At 34.2% G+C, this 23,131-nt stretch overlaps 1 protein-coding gene across 2 annotated transcripts in view; it reads left to right on the plus strand.

Moving 5' to 3' along the window:
* The first annotated feature begins 3,985 nt into the window (after positions 1-3,985).
* LOC145661989 (nucleoporin Nup43-like) overlaps positions 3,986-23,131 on the plus strand; it is a 52,724-nt gene continuing 33,578 nt past the window's right edge. Inside the window, exons 1-4 of one of the 2 annotated variants that reach the window (XM_081727332.1) lie at positions 3,986-4,143; positions 9,834-9,938; positions 18,213-18,346; positions 21,524-21,642. In XM_081727332.1, coding sequence (XP_081583458.1) covers positions 4,021-4,143; positions 9,834-9,938; positions 18,213-18,346; positions 21,524-21,642 — 481 coding nt within the window. In that variant the 5' untranslated portion in view covers positions 3,986-4,020. Of the gene's footprint in view, positions 4,166-9,833; positions 9,939-18,212; positions 18,347-21,523; positions 21,643-23,131 lie in introns of both variants that reach the window. The other variant, XM_081727335.1, reaches the window with a different exon arrangement.

The following is a 23,131-nucleotide window of genomic DNA, read 5'->3' on the forward strand; positions in this document are numbered from 1 at the left end:
ACAGTGAATATCTGAAAGTGTATGACTATGTGTGCATGTGAATAACAGTGATAGTTACTTACTTACTACAATTAAAAATAATAATCATCATCATGTGTAGGGACGAGTTGTTAAAAGTGTTACTAGCTGATAAAATGACTGGTGCAAGTGTTACTGGGAAATCCCTATTAACAGACTTCCTGTAACGGTTGAACCTACTGCTGCACTTCTGATTAATCTGGATACGCCTTATTGAAGTGGATCACATTGGTATGCAGTGTACATCGATGAGAAAAAACAGGGATATTACTTTGACAGTCTTGCTATGCACATTTCCAAGGAAATAAAAAACTTTTTATCAAAAATTACTAAAACATACTTTACAAATAATCATCAGTATCAATACTATAATTGTCTGTTTTGCGGATATTTTGTTTTATTCTTTTTGCATCATATTATTCGTACACATTCATTTCAAAAGTGTTTAAAATGTTTAACAAGAAAAATTTGAAAACGAATGATACTACTGTTTATAAACATGTAAACAATTTGTTTTAAAAAAGAAAACGAATATTTTTAAAAAATTCTTTTTATTTTTATCTTTTATTATATATTTACATTTTTTAAATTTTTTTATCATATTTACATTTTTTTAAATTTTAAAATATTTTTAAAACTTACGTTCCTGCATTTTATTTACGATTTTTAAGAAAACCATTACAGTCTCGATAATGCATTAGTTAATGCTGTTGATCTTTCATATTGCCACGAACAATTCAACTATTATGCACATCCTGATTTCTTTACATTTGTGTGAAAAGAAGAATATTCATCAAATGTATTTCCACATAATTCATTTAATGAAGAACAATGTTTTGTTTCTAAATCAATGACATTATCTAATTAAAATATTATCTTAATCCAAAGAAATTTCTCTAAACCTTTACAACAAAAGGTTGATTTATTTGTACATAATTGATATATAAGTTTCCGTATGCATGATACAGTATATTCAGCTTTGCTAGTCCATTTCAAACCGTGTAAATTTAGTGTTAACCAATCAATTTGTTTTTGACAACCTAGTGATAATAAATTATAATCTATTGGTGATTTTATCAAGCAATGGAAATTTACTGTATCATCGCATGCAGTTAAACAGACTTCACGAATGATAAATTCGTTATCAGACATTTTAAAATCTTGAATATCGATAATATCATGATTTACGGATGTGTGCTGAATGCAATACGATATAATCTGTCCAACAAATTCTGTATTTATTAAAAGATCACAATTTTTACGCTTAACACATATAAATGAGATTTCACTATATTCTTGTTCAAACACCTCAAAGAGTTCACTAAGAGTTTTATAAAGAGATAAGTACTTCGCTGCAAATGTTCCAGTATTATGAAGATGAGTACAATCATCAAGAAGATTTAACTTGCATTCTATTCATTCAATTGGATTATTTTTGCGTAAGTATATTTTTATAGTTTTTAATACACAATTCATATTAATGTTTTCATCACTACCTAACACACATGAAACACTAGCACTATTCGAATATATTTTTTCAATCTTGAGAGTCCGATTTTCGTCTGTCTTTTCTTATGAGAATGTCCAGTAATTCCAGGAGATAGTCTGTATCACTAAATAATTCCGCATATGTTTCATAGAATTTTTCTCTTGTTAATATTCCAATAACATGCGTATTTGCCAACAAGTAAAACACATCTTTTCAACACTAGGACTTGCTGTAATACTCCAGGCGCTGGTTTTAATGACTTTGAGTGTACATTTATACAATCATGAGCAAAATCGTGATAGGATCCTTCTCTACATCCATCGCACATTAATGTATCGTTGAAACCTCATTTTTCTATATCCTTCTTTATACATTCACGGTCCACTTTTTGACAGTTACAATAAAAATCTAAACCCCAAAATCGTGATGTTCTTGATAATTCAATTCAACCTGAGATGGCGGTGGGGTTTTTGAAACTGTTAGCACTGTTGATTCTATTGCATCAATATCATATTCTTCATCTGACGGTGATTCGTATATTTCTGTTTCAGCATCAGATAATGTTTCAGTGTTAACATCGCAAGGTTCCCCTTCTCAAAGGACTGCATGATGTCTATATAGATATTTCCCGCTATAACCCGTATTTAAAGTATTTTCATACCCGCAAGGTAATCACGTGTTCACCATTCGTGGCGCCAAACTTCTTTTGAATTGCCAATTAGCATAGGGGCATGTTTCAGTGTGTTCACCTACCGCAACTTCATCTTCTTTTGTATTCTCCGCCGACATTGTCTTATGTTCACCCACCGTAGCACCAAACTTGTTTTATTACTCCGTCGGAATTCTGTGATGTCTACCCAATCGGTCTTCTTTTGTATTTGTGTTCATGTTTTAACACGTACCCGTAATAGGTCATTACCCTACAACAACATCTTTCACTCCCACGCAACCGGTTCCAAAAAAGTCCGCGAAAAGCTCAGTTCGTCTCTTGAGTTCAACAATGAAGAACGTACGAGGACCCTGCTCTGTATATGCATCAGTATCAAGAGCTTCCACAACTTCTTAACAATGAATATGCTATCCATACGATCCCTCAAAATACAAGTTGCTAAGCAATAATAGAATTTAAAAAATCCCGCATTGATAAAGTTTATTCCCTCTCTATCTTTAATTTTAATTTGATCACAGCATACGAACTAATTAAAAATAATTAATACCGCATAGCTGATCTACGGAGTATTCTTTGGCATACGTCCAACACATATGCTGAGTTTTCTTCAATAAAAACGAAAGAACCAAAAAGATACGATCCAATTAAAAATAATATTATGAAATGAAATTAAAAAGAATGACGTCATTTCGACGGATCGAATTAAATATTTTAGTATGACCATAGCATAGCTGTTTTAATGAGCTTCATATCGTAGCGAAAGAATAAATAATTAACAACGAGTTTTTATTATATATTTCTGAATATAATTCCTTTGAGTTTTCTATAGAAACGATCGCTATAAAGAAATCACGTGATACAGATAATTGAGCCTTTTTAGCAACCCTCCTAACGGTCAACATTCCAGGAACCACTCTGACCACCTAAGGGTCTGGCAATAAATCCTTTCCCCTCCCGAAGGTCTGTCCGACCACACTTGACTGGAAAACACATTGCAATAAAATAATTAACAAACAATAGTTCTATTCAAGTGTACAGTCTCGTCGGTCCCTACTCACTTTTCATGTAGGATCCTTGGTTCATTCGCAGCTCACGTCAAACGGGCTTTCTGGTGGAGGAATACCATGTGTGTGGGTTCTCTCGTTTCCTGCCACTTTCTTCATTCCAGCTTTTCACACATTCTTATCATCATCTTCCTCTTTAGACTACATGGTATAAACGCGTACAATTTAAAAGTGTTTTACAAGGTGAAAAGTTCGTCTGACAGTGGAATTTAGGTAATATACACAAAACTCTTTGGGCTTCATGCAGAATCGTTTTGACTCGCAATTAGTGCCATATTAAGGAGTTCGACTAACATAAGTCTCCTGCAGTAGTCAGACGTTTAGTATGATGCTAATCATATGCTAATCATATGCATAAGGAGGTTTCATTTGCACTCACTAGGACATATGGAGGAGGTGGGTCCTGGGGGTTCGTGCCACCTGAAATCACGACTTTTCTATAGATTTAGTCTAATTTTATAAATTTTACGAATTCTAATATAATTTACGTCATGTTAAATTTGGACCTACCTCCGACCCTCCAACCCTCCGAAAAGCTTTGACTCCACATCCATAAAACTACAATTTTTATGACTGATTATTCTTAATCAGTACCACTTACGGAGCGTAACGCAATGCGAATAGGGCAAAAATTAATTAACTGCTATGCCTATTATAGCAAACTGAAACATATTTTACTTTGCGTTGACGCAAACCAATACGGAGTGCGGCTCTTGGTTATGGTGATAAATGTAAAGAGATGATGGCAATCGTGTCAACGGCTTGGCAACTTTGTGAATATGGCCGGGAATGTGTGCGGGAAGTTTGTGTCAAAGAAAATTAACAAAATACGATGGAAACCAGTTCCAGAGCGAAATGTTATGGGAGCAGATCTCTTTCTTACTGGAAGCTGGGATGATAAGGTATACTTTTATTGTAATTCATGTGAGTAACTTTGAAGATACAATTATATGTCGGGTTTGTTCCCTAAGCACTCACACTTAAAGGTAATTGATAATATTCTCTATATAGATTGATAAACTGTCAGCACGAAGAAGTAGGGGTTATGTTTAGCAGAAGAGGTCCAGAAGCATGTAGAAAACACAAAATGTATAGGAGAAATCGAAGATGCAAGTACTACCTAATCTAACCTAATATAACGAGAATTAAGCGAAATTCTATCATTTCTTGGAAATTATGCTGGACCCCTACCATTGTTGGCTGGATTAAACTAAGGTGGTTTAAATCAGCTGTTTTTTTTCAAAAACAACAACTGGTTTAAGCCAAAAAATGAAAAATGTTTGCAAAAGTGTAAGTGTTCGTAAAATCTTGATGAGCACATGTTTGTTGGTTATCGCGTGTCACTCCCGCATATTATTCGTATTATATTCAGATCTAAATTTCCCATTCATTACTCAAGGAGATTATATTACAAAAACAACTTTTTTATATATAAGTTCATGAATGTTTCTTTTGTGATTTTTTTATTGTTTGTTATTATTGTTATGCAATTGCAATCAAAGAAAAGTTATAAGGTAATAGTTAAGAACAGCTACTTCTCATCTCCCGTGCACGAGGATACATCTTACTGTTGCACTACCTAAACACCCTAAGTACAAGGGCAAGAACTCAGTCTATTACCTACTTTTTAACATCCTAGATAGTCAATAAATAATTCCTGATAGTATGGCGTTTCTCGTCCTTCCCTAAATGGGAAGTACGGCTCCTTAACTATAACCAGTTATAAATATTGTTTCGTTGTAATAATGTTTACCATTGTTAAAATACATCGAAATACCGTACTTTTTTTTGGGGGGGGGGGGGGGAGGGGGTCATACAAACCTCACGAGAAGCATTTACTGAAGTCACAAGTATCTTTGGTATCTATTCATGTATAAATGGGTCAAAGTGGACTCAAATAATTCGTATCTTTATTCACTTTTTGTACTAATACGCCAATTAAGTCGTATTTCTTGATTAATATAAGTCGTATTGAACTAACTTGGACTTTTCTGTACTCTGCAGTATTTTGAAATTGCCCATATGTAATTCTGTATAATGGTTTCACTTGTGCAACTGTTTATCATTTTGTCCTTCTGAAATGACTCTTGACCATTAGACAATTATATTAAAAATATGTAAAGATCAGTACAACGTGTAAGGAGTCCTTCGTCAATGAGTCGACAGACTTATTGCATTTGTGGCCAGTTAGTCCCGGTTTCGAGTTCAAATTTAGGATAATTTGTTTCGAATATAAGTCGAGAAACGGTTTGGACTCCGCTTTAAACTTAGATGACCCCTTCCAACATAACCCGGTTGTTACATAATAACGCCTAGGTAGAACAAATTTATTTCTGTCCATATGGGATATAAATACATAGAGCAAATGACTTAAACCAAAAAACCTGGTTTAAAAAAAGAAAAAAAAAAGCACTGACATAAACTAATCTAACCCAAACTCACTTAAACTAAACCAAACCTAATGTACAAAGAAATCACCGAAATTGTAACATTTTTTAGAAACAATTGCTTTACCCATTCTGCTAAACATCAGTCAAAAGCTGATTTACTTTTGCGCACCACATTTTGGGAGTTTTACAGGTAAAATTCAGTACCTTGCATGAAAAGATATATTTATGAACAACGAATTTCTGCAAGCGATAGACTTAAATACAAAGTAATATACTTGTATTTTATGTTAACAGGTGTAGGGTTGCTAGTGTAAAATGGTATTTTTGCACAGTGTGCGGAAATGGAACGCTATAAGTGGAACGCTACTAGTATGAAAGCGTAACAAGTGCTGTGGAAACTCGTATCATTGCCAAAACAAACTCCTTTTTACTATAGGGAACTTATAATAATAATAATAAAAAAAAAAAATCAGGAAAATAAAAAAATGGCAACATTGCCTGGGTGTTTGAAATGGATTGACACTATACAGTTTTTACACTTTTCTTATGGTCGTTGCTTAGTACTGCTCAGGGTTGGCTGGTTTAAACCATGGTTTAAACCAAAAAACGAAAAATGTTCGTAAAAGTGTAAGTGTTTGTAAAATCTTGACGAACACACATTTGTAGGTTATCACGTTTCACTCCCGTATATTATTCGTATTATATTCAGACCTAAATTCCCCATTCATTACTCAAAAAGATTATACTACAAAAGCAACTTCTTTTTACAACTTTATTTTGTGATTTTTTTGTAGTTATTATTGTTATGTAATTGCAATCGAAGAAAAATTCTAAATATTGTTTCGTTTCAATGTTTACTATTGATAAAATACATCGAAAATGCCGTACTTTGTGTGTGTGTGTGGGGGGGGGGGGCTCATACAGACCCCACGAGAGGCATTTAGTGAAATAAGTATCTTTGGTATCTATTTATGTATAAATGAGTTTGAGCCAAAGTGGACTCAAATAATTCGTATCTTTATTCACTTTTCTTATTGATATGCAGATTAAGTCGGTGTATTTCTTTAATTTGGACCAATAAAAATCGTTGTTAACTAACTTGAACTAAATTAGTTCTTCTGTACTTTGTAGTACAGGGTGTCCGAGAAGTCCTTCCCTGATTACAGAAATTGATAACTCAGGCTAGAAATAAGATAGAAATATGAAACTGGTGTTGAATTGTTTACAAACTATAAAAGTTTTTGTCTGTGTTAGGTTTGTTCTGTTTGTTAGATCTTGAAACCCTGCAGCAACGAATAACCACAGTCGTTGCATCGATCCCTCCAGTGATGTTGGCTAATGTGTGGATGGAAATTGAATATCGCCTAGATGTGCTGCGTGCTACCAAGGGTGCTCATGTGGAAGTGTACTGATGTGACCAAAACTTTTATAGTTTGTAAACAATTCAACACCAGTTTCATATTTCTATCGCATTTCTAGCCTGAGTTATCAATTTCTGTAATCAGGGAAGGACTTCTCGGACACCCTGTACTTTGAAATTGTCCATATGTAATTCTGTATAATGGTTTAATTTCTGCAACTGTTTCTTTTTGTCCTGAAATGACTCTTAACAATTATATTAACAAGTGGACCTACGTAAAGATCAGTACAACATATGCTTATCAGGAGTCCTTCGTGAGTGAGTCGGCAGACGTATCGCATTTCTGGCCAATTAGTTCTGGTTCCGAGTTCAAATGGAGAACAATTTTCCTCGGATGTAAGTCGAGAAGCGGTTTTTATTCCGCTTTAAGCTTATGTGACCCCTTCTAGCATAACCCGGTTGTTGCATAATAACATCAAGGCGAAACAAACTTATTTCTGTCCATATATGATATGAATATATAGAGCAAATCATTTAAACCATAAACAAAAAAAAAAGTTTTTTTTTGTTTTTTTTTTAAAATAAAAAACATGGTTTTTGCCAACCCTGGTACTGCTGAGCTACGTACGAAAATCCTTAAAAAAAGTATAAAATTTTGCAACCGGACAATTACCCATTTAATTATTTTTAGAGTGGAATGGTTGTTCATATAACAATTGCTGTAATTTCTGTGTCTATGTTTTATTTCTACCCATTACGTAATTGAAATGTTCCTTTTTCACAGCTGTATAAACCCACCTATATTTTTTTTGTTGTGATTTCCTATATATATTAATTAGCATTAGAAAGCATGATCATTCGCTGGGATTACTTACCTTTGCGTTGTGATAGAGGACTTGAATAAATACTTAGATAAATAACTTCCAAGTGCTTACTTTGTTTTCCACAACATCAACACAATGTTCATATTGCTTTCATTATGCATTATTCACATTTAAATATCTTTCTCTATTTCTTTATTTGGGTTCACTCGAGCAGACTGTTCTATCAAATAGAAAATTTATAGGTAAAATACAATCTGAAATATTTTTTGTGAAGGAATGAGAGTGTGAATATGAGTAGTTACTGTCCGTGGACAGTATATTGAAATAAATTTTAAGTAATAGCCTAGTGGAAGTATTGTATGTGTAAGTGTGCCCTTCCAATATCCTCGTTTATGTATATACCCCCTTCACTGACGTGCCTGCTCCATACGGTCGCACCTCCTCGCTGCCGCTCGGGCGCCCTCCTACGCTTCTGCCCTGACTCGGTTAGATAGCGTTTGTGCTTTTCTAGTGCCCACCTAGCACAAGTTGGTTCGTGTTTTATGAACTATAGTTTTTATGCTATGCGTCCATACTGTATTTATACTGAGCCGTCCTGAAATCAATCTGCAAGTAGTAATGGAGCTTCTCAATTAGTGCTTGTCTGTTAAAGAAAATACAAAGCTTTAACCTAATCTGAAAATGTAAGAAATGTGTCAGAATTTAGTAGAGCCGTCTGCTCGAATAATGCCCTTTATTTGTATGGTCTTCCTAAATTTATCATACTTCCTGCACGATTTCAATAATTCGTGCCTCTTCACAAAACGTGATATTTCCTGTTCTTCACCAATATACGTACAGTAGTTATAATCAAAATGTCACATTAGTCACATGGAATTGCTATCTTTCAACTAATTGCCTCATCATTACACTCGAATGTTTTACGTCAGCATGCCTCCACATAAAATAGTACTAACAAGAGGCAGCTTTTTAACATATCAAAATAACACATTAAACTTGTTTTGTTTTGTATGAATTTTATATATATATATATATAAAAAAATAGCCGTTTCATCATTTCTTTCCTGTAAATTTTACATATTTTTCATATTTCTGGATCTACTCTCAGGCATTTATCCGCAATTATAGAATTTATGGTACACATGGCTCTATTCGTTCAATGTACAGGTCTTCAAACTGTTCGGTTTTAGTTATGTAAATTCCTTTTTAATTCGTTAATCAGTTCATTTGCTCTTAATCTGTGTAGTTCCTGCAAAATGGTTGGGTTTTTAGTGATATATGATAGTAATTTTGGATAAACTGTACAAGCTCCAGCTGCGCATCGATAGGTAGAGCCGCTTTAAAACGATAGAGTAGGCTTTAAAAGGCTAATTGAAGATATATTGTGAAACTGGTTTTGTGAGGAAATTGCTTTCAGACATTTTCTGCTAATCTCGAAAACTAGATTTTATAGGGAAATTTCTATCACTTCATAATGAAACACTTTGAGGTGTTCACATTTCATTGTTGTCCGTCTGACTGTGTTTAATAATATAATTGCTCCCAATTTAAGTAAAAAGCACCCCAATAAGGCTGATTCTGGTTAAGTAAAAAGTTTCCCAATAAGGCTGATTCTGGTTACCTTGGCCTATCTGTATACTTACAAGATGAGTGCACAATGATTATGGATACAAAGATACTTTTATCTAACTGTTTATCTATTCCAATACTGTTAAACCTGACGAAGACTTTAGCACCTGTCTAAGTTGAAATTAATTTTAAGGAATAAATAAATGCATCCGAAGAATAAATAAGACATTGTGACATAGTTATAGCCTACCTATGTTTAATTTTATATAATGACAATATAAGTCTTCATTACTTCAAGGTAATGGTAATGAGTAGTAAGGTTGCTCAATTCAATTTTGCATTTAGAATGCCGTTATCTAATGTTTACAACTTTTCGCTGTAAAATTGTAAACTCCACAGTTAAACATAAATTGTATTTAATTAATATATTGTTTTATTTATTCATTTAGACCAACGAAATAGCCCTTTGGCAGTATCCACCGAAGAATAACAACGAAGCAGACCCGACACTGTTATGTTCTATTCCTCATCACGGTGATGTAACGGAACTTCAAGTAAGTAATTACAATGTCTCCGCAAAGTTTTTACCTGATTACAAGAATTGTTAACTTCTGAAGTTCTCAAGATAGAGAAATAAAACTTTAGGTAAATTGCTAGAAACCTCGCTAAGATTTTTTTTTTTTTGTGTTTGTTTACATTCTATTTAAGTTAAGTGAAGAACAAACAATAATGTTTACTATTGATAAAATACATCAGTCATACTTTTTTTTGAAGGGGGTTCATACAAACCCCACGAGAGGCATTTATGGAAATCAGAAGTATCTTTGGTATCTTTTATGCATAAATGGGTCAGAGCCAAAGTGAACTCAAATAATTCGTATCTTCATTCACTTTTCTTACTAATATGCAAATTAAGTCGTTGTATTTCTTTAACTTGGACTAATAAAAGTCGTAGTGAACTAACTTGGACTAAATTAGTTCTTCTGTACTCTGCAGTATTTTGAAAGTGTCCATATGTAATTCTGTATAATGGTTTCACTGGTGCAACTGTTTATCTTTTTGTCCTTCTGAAATGACTCTTGATATTTATATTAACAAGTATATAAAGATCAGTACAATATATTTTTATCAGGAATGTTTCGTGAGTGAATCGGCAGACGTATCGCATTTGTGGCCAATTAGTTCCCGTTTTGAGTTCAAATGGAGGACAACTTCTCTCGGATGTAAACCGAGTTTTTCAACGGCTTTACTGCTCCAGCTTAAATTTGAGAAGTTGTCAAGATGTGTAATGAAAGGAAATCCTTGTAGCAATCTTGTGTTTTATGTAGTAAAAAAGTCCATTATCTAAGTAGGTATGTTTAAGACTATCAAGAAATCATCATTTTTTCTAAGAATAAATTGACATAAATTGCTGTTTTGTTTCTTTATTATTTTTGTAATGAAAAGAAAAATACATTTCTGTATTAGCAAATCATTTAATGGATTATTATGTAGGAGTTCCTCCGTGGCTAAGCGGTTAGCGTACGCGCCTTTGGCGGGGAGACCCGGGATCGATTTCCGGCGGAGCTCATGTGGTTCGGATTCCACGTTAATCTGTAGGTCCACGTCTCATATAGCCTCGCTGCTGGAAGGGACGTTAAACTCAAAATCAAGTCAAGGATTATTTTGTATGTGATTATAAACTTTAGTTTCCCTAACATCAAAGCCAACGGCAGTTTTCAAATTTATCTATATAAAACGTGATTTAGTTTAGTTGTAGATAAATTAAGATAGACGCATAATTTACTGAGTATTGAAATATATTCCAAACTTTACGAGAATTTTTTGTCTCTTTGTAAAAAGTTGTAACAAAAGTGATTTAAATAACTGTTAACTTGTCAATGAGGGCTTGCACCAACATGTAGAACGTAGATTTTAAGGTAATTATAGTAGTTCGTGTACAAAAGATGTGCACTATCACTTGACAGATTTCAAAATTCTTGCAGTTTCATCTAAAATAGATTCGCAGGGAACTATTAAAAATAAAAGGTACGGACGTCGCAGTAAACTCTTTCTCATTATTTAATAGCATAAATCATGCTAGTACTGTAGTGTTGTTACTGAAATACTTAAGTTATGAAATATAAACAGGTTTATAATACACATTGTCGGAAAATTTAAAAAAAAAAAAAAAAAAAATCACCCCTCAGTACATCACCCTTTCTATGTTTTCCAGAAAAGATATGAATTATGCCTATTCTAGAGCTGGTAATAAAATGTTGATAGTGGATAATAAACTACCGTGAAAATCATTAGAATGACTGTGAATACAATAATCGAAACAAAATACACATGCCAATAAATACCCTGTCTAAAAGAAATATAAGTAAAAAAGCTAGTATTCACCGCAAACCGTAGTGTTACTTTAATTAGCGCTTTCGGAAAGCTCGGTTTCCATTTTCAGCTTAAAACAGTTCGAAGTGAGTTTAAAACATGGAAAAAAGAAATATGGATAGGTAAAAAATGGTTAAAGAGGAATGAACAATGTGAAGCACACAATAAAAACGACACGAAGATCTTATTCCATCTCTCTCTCTCTCTCTCTCTCTCTCTCTCTCTGAAAAAAAAAAAAACAACTGGTTTAAACCACCTTGATTTAAACCAGCCAACCCCGCAAAAATACGAAAAATATCGAGCAAGAAATGTGTAAACTACTGTAAACATCGCCAATCAGTCGCTGCCATTTATTTTACTGTAGTTTTCAATGTTGCCACACCACGATATTGGTATGAATTTTTCTGTTGTTGTTATTGCTAAAATTTGTTTTGTCGAAAAACTCAATGCCAAACTATATCAACTATAATGTATTCAAGTTAGTGAATTGAATTCCTTATAATGAAATCGCATTGTTTATCAGTTTAATTAAGTAAATAATTTATCTAAATTTAATTTTTGATTATTCGTCCTGATAAAATAACATTCGCGTGTAGACTTTTCTACTGTATGATAAGTGTATAAGATCTTGATGTCTTTTATGGAATGCTTGAAATCAGTTAAGTGTTGGGTAATCCTGATACAGCTACATTTTGTGTTCTCTATCTTTGGTGTCAATATTTCTTTTAGTCATTCCACTATATGATCGGACTTGCCTTAGGTGCTAAGGACTCGGAGCAGGATGTTTGGGCTCAGACATTTAGGCGCAAAGCAGTTCACAATGAGCTGCTTCGTCGTAGTTGTTCGTTCTTGACTGGTCATTGAGAACTCTGCCATATTGTTATACAGATTCCATATCCTTATTGGAAATAATGCTGTTCTTCTTATGCCGCCGAATCGTATCGTTCCTTTACGTTAGATATATTATAAAGGACAGAAATTCGTTTTGGGGTGTCACAGGCTGCCTACAGTAAATTTTATTTGGTCTATTCTTCCTATTTCAATGTATAGGTAGTGCCTATAAGTGCTTATTTTTATGAAATCTGAAATAACTTTTTATTAATACAATAGAGCATCAACTATCCGGCCTAATGGGCAGATCAAAAGCATTCAATAAATACTTACATAGTACTTCCTGAACCACCCATAACATTAGAAACACCATTTTTATTCCAAAACTAGCTCTTATTCGTTTCTTCTGACCTCTTGGTACAGGCTAGTACTTAATAAACACTTCTTATGTTTTGTACCGCGCATTTTAATAATTTATTATAGAAAATGAAAATATGTACAGTGTTGTACATATTTTAAGATAAATTTAATAATGTCTGACTCAAAAAATCAAGAACACAGTGCAGTATAAATATATAGTCACAACTTTAAAATAACTAAACATTAACGAAAAACGTACGTTTTTTTTAACACAAATTACATATCTTTGTTACATATATCTTTTATTAAAAATAAATATTGTTTTAAATCTAAGCGACATAGTAGGGAGACCGGATACTCACGAGTCTGCTGCAGTTCCTTCCCATTTCTTTTCAACTGGTAGAGGCAAGTTGTGCATGATTGCAGAAATTTTAAAGTTTTCAAGATGTTATTTTAATTTTTTGCAAAATTATTTGTGGAATTATTCGAAATTTTCAGTGCCTATTTTCATATTTTAGTGCCTAAACGTCCGGGCTCAAGTTATGAAACACATTATAACATATGTAGGTAGGTAAACCTATTCGGATAAAAGGTTCTGAGCCCAAACGGCCGCGTCCAAATGTCTGCGCCCAAATGGCAGTGCCCAAATATCATGGACCCGAAGGACTCCTGGGTCGATCCCTGGCCACGCAAATTTGTGGTAGTCAGCATCATATTCATGGGTTTTCCCGTTTCCTTCCACATTTTCATTTCAACAGTTGTTTCATAATTATTCATTTTCATTAATCGTCCGTCTCCTTTAAATAAAGCACATAAGTGCGGGGCGTAAAACTAGAAATTTCATTCATTCACGTTTGTTCACAATCACATACAACTTCATATACGCCTGAGGACTCCCTCGTGATATTATGAACATGATGGTAAACTTAAAATCAATCAATCATATGCGCCCGAATTTACCATATCTGCCACGTCGATTAAAAGCCTGGCTTACTAAAAATAATACAAAATTTACCCTTGCGTGTTTTTCATAAGTGAAAAGAGATAATAAAATGCAACTTACAACAATTATAGATGATGTTATTCTACAACAGAAAATATGAACCTGAAGAATTTTCATTGTTGTCATCCAGAGAAATTACAGTGTTGCCAGAATAACATTTCTCCCAAAATCTAAGTTAAGGCAGCGACTAGAGGGACAAAACCTTTAGAACACGAAGTAACTATTTAGTTACCTAAAAATAAGGCTTGGGATAGAAGTAACTATTTATAGATACCTTGCAGTTTGCCCATTAAACCTAATTGTTTTTTAACTTTCTGGGTATCAAATATATGCACTTGCATGTGTTTTATTCAGGAGAGATATTAGGTAACTGCTGAATACAGAAATTATGTTATTGTCTTTTTAAAGTGATCGAACGTAACTGTTTGTATTTGTCATTCAAGCTCTTTAAAACGCATTTAAATTTTTAAAGTGTGCAGTTTTGTTCTCAGAGGTTTAACACGAAAATAAGTTAATTGTTGGGAAAGAAAATATAAATAGTCAGTCAGGAGACGTTTCCATTCCAATCTTGGTGCCAGGGACTTAATTGTAAATAGAGGGTGTGGGGGAGAGGTCTTGACCTGGCTGAGAAAGAAAGATTTATTTCTGCACGTGGTAACAACATAGTGATAAGAGAGTTTGTTTGGGTTTCTGGGCTCCTACAGCCCTTGTAAGACGTAGAGATCTTGTTCCTCTTTTCATATGTGTGTTGTTAGTCTGATGAACTGAGTGTTGAGAGCACGTTCTTTCCTGTATACGAATTTTAATTTAACATACAGTAGAATCTACCTTTACGGACCCTAAAATTTGAAAATTTGTTACCGTTGGTTTTACTTGTGAGACTTTGGTGTTGCTTGTATTAGTAGAAATGACATCGAGAGATTTTCTCGGTTCAGAAGACATTCGAGATGAGTTGGAAGCAATGGACACAGATTCGGAGTGTGATGAAGAAAGAATTGAATTTCCTTCCTCAGACACAGACGAATTTAATTTTGATGACTGATGATGATTCTTCTACCCCCTAATACTTGGTTACAGTGGTTGGGCGAAAACCATATTAATTATGAAACTTTCATGTATTCTCCGTAAAATGCTTTAACTTTTGTGAGTCTACTGCTATTAGAGTCTGAGCTACGATCATTTGAAAATAACCCTGCATTTTGTCATTTTTGTCCTAATCAGTGGCGTAGTTACATTTTAATATTGAGGAATTTCCTAATTATGCTGTATGTATCTTATGTTAACGCTGCTGTTATATGTTATTGAGAATATATCAAAGAACATTTTGATGTACATTTTATACGCATCGTCAATTTCTAGAGCGGCAGAGGGGGGGATGGAACTCAAAATTTTTGTTAGAAAAGTTGTAAAAATTCTGTTTTCCCCATCCCGTAATCCTAGATTAGAGTGGTCGGGGGGTAAACCATACTAATTATGAAACTTCCATCTATTTTCTGTAAAATGCTTCAACTTTCGTGAGGTTACGACTATTAGGGCTTGATCCACAGCCATTTGAAAATAACCCTACATTTTGTTCAAAATTGGCGCCGTATCCAAGGCTTTATTTTTTTTAAAAGGCTCCAATAACTGCATGTTAAAAAACTATTTTGTTTATTACAAACTAAATACGACTGCTCTTTAAAAAGTAGTTCACAGAATTCCAAGACAACATGATACGTAATCAAATACAGTTGAATTCGTTCTTCTAGTCGCTGCCTTAACTTAGATTTTGAGAAAAATATCATTTTAACAACACTAATTTCATGTTGCAACATTGAACATTCTTCAGGTTCATATTTTCTGTTGTAGGATAACTATCTATGATTGCGGTAAGTTGCATTTCATCATCTCCTTTCACTTATGAAAAACAAGCAAAAGAAAAATGGTAAATTTTGTATTATTTTTAGTGTGTCAGGCTCTTAATGACTTTTCAGCATTTTTCGAAGATTTGAATGTGACTTAAAATGCATATTTTTATGCAATTGTTTGAAATCTAAATGATAATCGTGGCCATAATGAGAATTGAGAATAAGATCCATTTGTCCTTTACCTTAGATTGTAAGTTGTTATTGAGACCTTTTTTACAAATCGTTATGCCATGGTTTGTTTGTTTTGTCTCCCAGTTATTTAACCTCCATTCGCTGTAAACATTCTGAGTGCCTAAGTAATAAGTTTGAGACTAGTTTTAATAAATAACTAATGATGCTGTGCATTGTTGAAGCGGGCGACCCTCTCCCTCATTAATTTTAACCACAAGCTGTAGAAGTAAGCCTCTAATCTCCAACAGAATACACACAATGCGATATAAAAATCTGGACAAATTTATGGCATCTGATCGCAGAATTGGGAATCCTTCGGAAGTGTTTTTCACATTGTGCACTTCGTGACAATTTGCTGAACGCTCAAGGAGAAGACTTTTACCAGGAGGGAATCTTCAAAGTCATCCCACACGCGACAAGTCCTTCAACCGATATGGAGACTATGTCGGAAAATAACCTAATGTATGTACTATCTGTTCACTGTATTGATTGTATGAAATAATATATACACGTTTCACTGCAGGCTTTGTAACCTTACTTTCTGATCAGCTCTCGTGTTCAGGAAAAGATGTTATATATAATTGCGGAGAATGCGGTTCCTCATTATTAGTTCATTTCAGCTGCAAGTAATTCAGACGATTTAAAATTTTCAGAAGTTAGACCATATTTAATAAAATTGTAGTTTTTTACAAAATTTGTCATGGAATTTTTATTTAAGTCTTCGGGGGATTAAGTAAATCCTGATATTTGATTGACTTCAACTGCAGAAGTGGAGATTAGGTGAAAAAAATATCGTAAACACATCATATTGTGTTAAAATCGAATAATATATACTGAAATTCCATAGAACATTTATTTTAAACCATGGGGGCAGTGGTGTGTATGACTACACTCTCTCGGACTCAATTGATTTTAAATCCAAGTAGCGGAAATGATTGTAAATCCTGAAAAAGTATATGCAGTATTACGCAAACATCTAATATTTTTACGAAAGATAAGAGCTAAATTCACCCTTCATTCTTGTTTGATTTTAATGCTAAGCATAGGCGATTACGGAAAGGAATCAAAGACATTATACATAATATTGTATCAAAATCGAATGAGTTTTATATGAGTTATCGTGGAACACTAAAAAAACAATCAATCGGTTTGGAGTAGGGGGAAGTAATACCACTACTTTGTTCCTTACTGATTTCATCTCCATGCAGAGTGAATTATTGTGAAGCTTTAGAGGAAATGTACGACATAACTATTACATAAAAATCAAACAATTGTAATGGAAATAGTAGTAAACATACTTCTTTTATTATTATTATTATTATTATTATTATTATTATTATTATTATTATTATTATTATTATTATTTGGGGAGATGGATTCACCATTCATTTTTGACTGATTTTTAATTCCAAGCACTGGTGATTAGGAAAAGTGTTAAAGAAAATATACATCAAGCGTGAGTCAAAACCGAATAAATCTAAGAAAATTTATTGTGGAAGTCTAGAACAAATCGGGGGAGGGGGAAGTAGGATGGTAAATTAACTGTTTTATTCTTTATTGATTGAACTCCTGCAGAGGAGGTGATAGAGGAGCTTAAAAGAAAATGTACCACATACTACACCAACATTAATAAAAAAAAATAAAAAAATAAATAAATAAAAAAAAACCGTAGAACATATTTTAAAGTTTAGGGCGGAGGGATGAATTCATACTTTCGTTCTCTGCAGATATTAACCCCAAGCTGTGAGAATATTCACAATGGCATGAACTGTAACCCCAAATAATAGGGTTATTTCTGGAAGTAGAAGGAAGGCACATACCAGGTTTCATCAAAATCGGATAAGTTTTTCAAGAGTTATCGTGAACCAGATGGGCGGACACATACACAAATCGACTCGAATAGTAGAAGCTTCGCTAACGTTCACTTCAAAGCTATATGACATGCTAACATTCTAGTGCACAGACTTCCTTTGTTCATTGCTGCACTTAATAATTTGTACCTTCTGATCAGTTGCCATCTGGTAGTGTAGAAGGATTTTTATCCCTCTCACTCACTCTTGCCTTACCTGTTCTTCGATAATACTTTCACATGTCGAAATGAAATAATAGAATTCTAGTTGTTAATTTGTGCTTTGGAGGAGTCTCAGGTAAGATTTTTATTAAACTATCTTTTTTTTTTCTAGTTTTTGGACAGTGAAAATGCAATTGTCTCGTCTTCCTTTGGGTCTGTTCTCGTTCTTGGTGCTACTTCAATACATTCACTCGGAGAGTGGTCACTAGTCCAGAGATCTTCGTGGGATAAGTTACATCATTTCAAGTAGGTGTATTGTCGTAGTGTGTAACTACTTTATTTATCTTAATGAAAGTAATGGGAAACATTGAAGTTTTAATGCAACCTAAATAACCCTTCAACTCGCCGAGGAAAAGTCACAGTGTTTTGGAAAACTCGTAAGCACCCCGGACAAAATATTACGAAGTGTATGCATTTTAAGAGCCTTGTGGAATGTGGTCTGGCATAGCAATATGCTTGTAAATGCCACGAATGTGGGTATTGTTTATTTGTGACAGTTTGCGGCTGGTAAGATGTGCACCCTGATGCGATATCATTTCATTACTGGTTGAACAATGCACTGAAGAAGGGATATGACCGAGTAGCAAGAGAGGCCATCGTCTTTGGACGTGGACATGGACATATTCTGCGGGAGGTAGCGCAGTTCCTTGTCTATGCAGAGTAGAGGACGTCTGGCAAAAATCAGTCGTTTCAGCCAACAGTAAACTAATCATGTCTGAGCGCGACCGTAGACGTCTGGGAAGATTATCGACCTCTAAACGATTTCAAGCCCGGCAGGAACTATTACAAGAGTACAATGCAGTACCCAATCGTCAAGTCTCTTAGCGATTCCTGCTACGGAAATTGCATGGTGTAGGCAGATTCAGTCGCGTTGGCAGGGCACGGCCCAGGTTGACTGCCATACAGAAGAAAAACTCGTCTGTCGTTTGCGAGGGAATACCGCCTCTGGACTAGAGACCAGTGGCGACAGACGAATATCGGTTCTGCCTCTGTTTCAATGACGGCTGCTGCAGAGTAAAGCGGCAAGCCAGAGAAGGCTACAAAGCTGTGTACGTGCACAGGGCTGTACAGAAGGGGGATGATAGTGTCATGTTGCGGGGTATATTTCGAGTGCTGGTGAGGTTCCTTAATAGAGGTATCCAACCGCATGAAGACTGTGTATTATGTGTCCATTCTGGATAATGACGTGTTGCCATTTATCCAGTTTCTGAGATATGTTCACATCCCAGAGTCACTGGTATCAAGACGACAACTGCACCGTTCACTGAACCAGGAATGTGCGGGAATGGCTTGCTGAAGATGAGGTGAACATCACATATCTCACCTGGCCCGCGAATTCACCTGATCTCAACGTTATCGTGAAAATTTAGGCTCTTGGAACGAGCCCTGAAGAGGAGACATCATCTCCCCTACTAATCGCTCTGCGGGGCCAGCTGTTTCAGGAATGGGGCAACTGGACTTGAACTTCATCCTCTTCCACATTAGCAGCATGTCACAGAAAATCAAAGCTATAATCCGCGCCCGTGATGATGTTGCGCATTATAGACTCATAAAGTTCGCACTTGTAATTTTTTTGTCCGAGATGCATATTATGATTATATATATCGTGCAACACATGAGAAACATTGAAATTAGTTCCGATTGTGTCCATTTAGCAGAGATTCAAATAAGGAAAATATAGGTCATCCGTTTACAAATAAGTGTTACGTATAGAACTTCATTCACAAATAAATATGTGCAAGTAATATTTTAATGGAATTTAAGCTGTATTTTTGCTGAAACACAGTGGGTGATCTTGGTAGGAAAAGATGTACCCTACTTCTACTTTTTGTCCCGAAATTCCTATTTTTCCTATTTTTTTAATCATTAAAAGTCGCTTGAATCTCTTGATTCAGTCATGACTTTTAATTACGCAATTGCAAACTATTTATTATTTTAGATAAGCTTATACATTTGTTTTAAGGGTGGTCCAAAATTTGTGAAACCTAATAAGCTCGGAATGAGTTACATAGATTAGGATGGAATAAGAAATGCGAAAGCAGAGGCTTGTTATGTAATTGAGCTTTAGGAAAGGGAGACAGCTGACCAAAGCATTCTTGGATTTGGGTGTTCTGTGAAATGTAGCTATGACTTGCGATACCTTATACGATAGGATGTATAGAAATTAATTATACTAGTTATTGTGCTCGAGCCTTCTGCTCGCTGTGTACTACAGGTTAAAATAAAAAGAAAATATTTACACTAGAAAACAAAACCTTACTGGTGCTAACAGTTGTGTATACTGTGTAGTACCAAGAAGTTTTAGTTTACTAGTGTAAATATTGTCACGGACGCTCATCGATATCATCGTTAAACTTTGTCCGAGATTGTACTTTCAGTTCAATATTCTTCAAAGGACATTCAACAAACAGCGAAAGGAAATGATGGATATTTCAAAATCAAATTGTGTTTAATTAATGAATTCTTTATCTGTAAAACTGCTATGTAATTCAGTCTTTGAAATCGTTGCCAAGCACTGAAGTCAGCTAGCTTTCACAATTCAACACGTAAAATCCATGCATTGACAAATATGATGACAGAAGTGAATTTCAGAGGTTTACGTCTTTACGTATTCTACCACGAGTACAGGAAGTTCCATAACCTCGTCTCGAGTCGAGTAACAAAACTACTGGGCTTTTCCAAAGGCAGGAGTAGTAGCTTCGAAGACCTATCAGGAGGAACACCTAGTTACTAGTGCGGATCATATTGCTTATCTAGGCTACATCAATAAGAAAAGGTATGTACCTGTTTCATATTTGTCAATGCCTAGTCATGAGTCAGTGCTTGGGAAGTTTCAAATAGACGCTACTGATCAAAACTACACACATTAAAAACATTCCCCACAGATCCTATTCTTTTATTTCAACCGAAATGACTAATGACGAATTTATTGATGTACAAACTTATCGATGTCTAGATTATTAAGAAAGTTTTGGTTATTGCTATGACACCTCTTGCGTACGTCCCGTTCTATGTAAATCATAGATAACTCATAGCATAACCGCAATATTTTAATTTATCTTATTTTTTATATAAAGTTATTTCTTACGCAACTAAGTCCAGACATCCTATCACCATTGAAACATTTTCTTACCTACTTTTGAGAGACAAGACTTAACAAAGTTTTGTGCGACTTATTATCTGAGATCCGAATATGTCTCTCCACTAGAGATAGAACCAGGAAACCGATATACAAATGATCATTATTGCTATCTGTAATTCTCCTACTTACGAAAAGTGGTGTGTTTCTGTCCTTCTATCATATAAATAATTCTAAGAATTTTTTTTTAGTATATCAATTATCTTCGTAGATTTTTTTTTGTTCATATAAATATTATTCACAATTACAAAGATTTTAAGTGAATTTCTGTCGTTTACTTTCAGCACTGGTCATTGTTCATGCACAAGTTTAGCATGTTATGATGATGATATCGCTACTGTGGGTGAAGATGGTAGAATTGTATTACTGAATGTGAAACATAAGAATCCAGTACGAATAATAGGTAAATATTAAAATGGAAAAGCATCAGGTACGTGATTATTTACATAGAAGAATCTGGACACTGGACTTGCGAGTACTCGAATCCAGTTGCTCATATCATTGATCTCCAGCAACACGACCGTTATTTCTGTTTTTGTCTTTCTTTCTCGCAGGTTCAGCGTCTATGTTTTTCTGTGTAATTACGTACTTTGCTCACATATTATAGGCCGATACACGTTAAACCTTTGTTTTAATTTATCGCAACGATGAAATATCATAAACTTGAAAGAACATTAACGTTAAGACATGTTGATATTCTTTACTCACTTGTGACTTGAGTTTCTGTGAGTGGTCTATAATTTTACACCTATATTTCGAGAGCGTCCCTGCTTCTTTTACCGGGATGAGTGCTTCTTTGGAAGGATCAAGGTGCGTCAAATTGGGTGTGATATATATATATATATATATATATATATATATATAAACTCATTTTCTTAAATTCTGACTCAAAATTGAAGAAACAAAGAACTAGAAAAAGAACTTGTTCCGCCCATTAAACTCCTGTGACCATATTTGTGCATATTTTAATTCTGACCAATACTTAAGAGCCTGACATACTAAAAATAATACAAATTTACCATTTTTCTTTTGTTTGTTTTTCACAAGTGAAAGGAGATAATAAAATGCAACCTACCACAATCATAGATAATGTTCAGAAAATATAAACCTGAAGAATTTTCAGTGTTGCCATCCATAGAAATTACAACAATAACAATTTCTTCAAAATCTAAGTTGAGGCAACGACAAGAGGAACGAACTCAACTGTATTTGATTACGTATCATGTTGTTTTGGAATCTTGTGAACTGCTTTTCAAATAATGGTTTATTTAGTTTGTAATAAACAAAATAGTTTTAACATACAGTTATTAAAATTAAACAATAATGCTATTTAAAAAGTAATACACAGGATACACAGTAGTAGATCAACTTGCTGTAAACGGCATTATGATCTTTACATCTTTCGAAAACCATCTACGTGATTAAATGTGATACATCTGTAAGCACTTTTTGGAAATAAAAGCTTTCGAATGAAGTCTTAATTCCTTGGTACTTTGTATTTATTCGAAATACTTCATATCATAATCGTAGTATTAGATTGAATGTGCATTGCCCCGTCCGTCTCACTTGCGTTATTATTGTTGTGGAGGTCTCCAAAATTTGGACGGTTTTGAATGTTTGTGATATTGTAGCGTCTTTAGTATGCAACACAGCAATAAATATGGTACTTGTATGTTTTCATTTGATACGCAGACTTGAAATATGTACTGTAATAAGCAATCGTATGTTTGAAAAAAAAAAAAAAAGTATAATTTTATATTCGGTTGACAACATCGTTAATGTAGTTGTATTGCAGAATATGTCGAACAATGTCCCTTTGCCGATATTTGCATGTTACAAAATTCCATTTCTTACCTATCTTAGTTTTCTACGGTATCACAAGGTGTAAATTT

This window comes from Thermobia domestica, chromosome 1, assembly GCF_964235325.1.
Source record: "Thermobia domestica chromosome 1, izTheDome1.hap1.1, whole genome shotgun sequence".
Taxonomy (NCBI): domain Eukaryota; kingdom Metazoa; phylum Arthropoda; class Insecta; order Zygentoma; family Lepismatidae; genus Thermobia; species Thermobia domestica.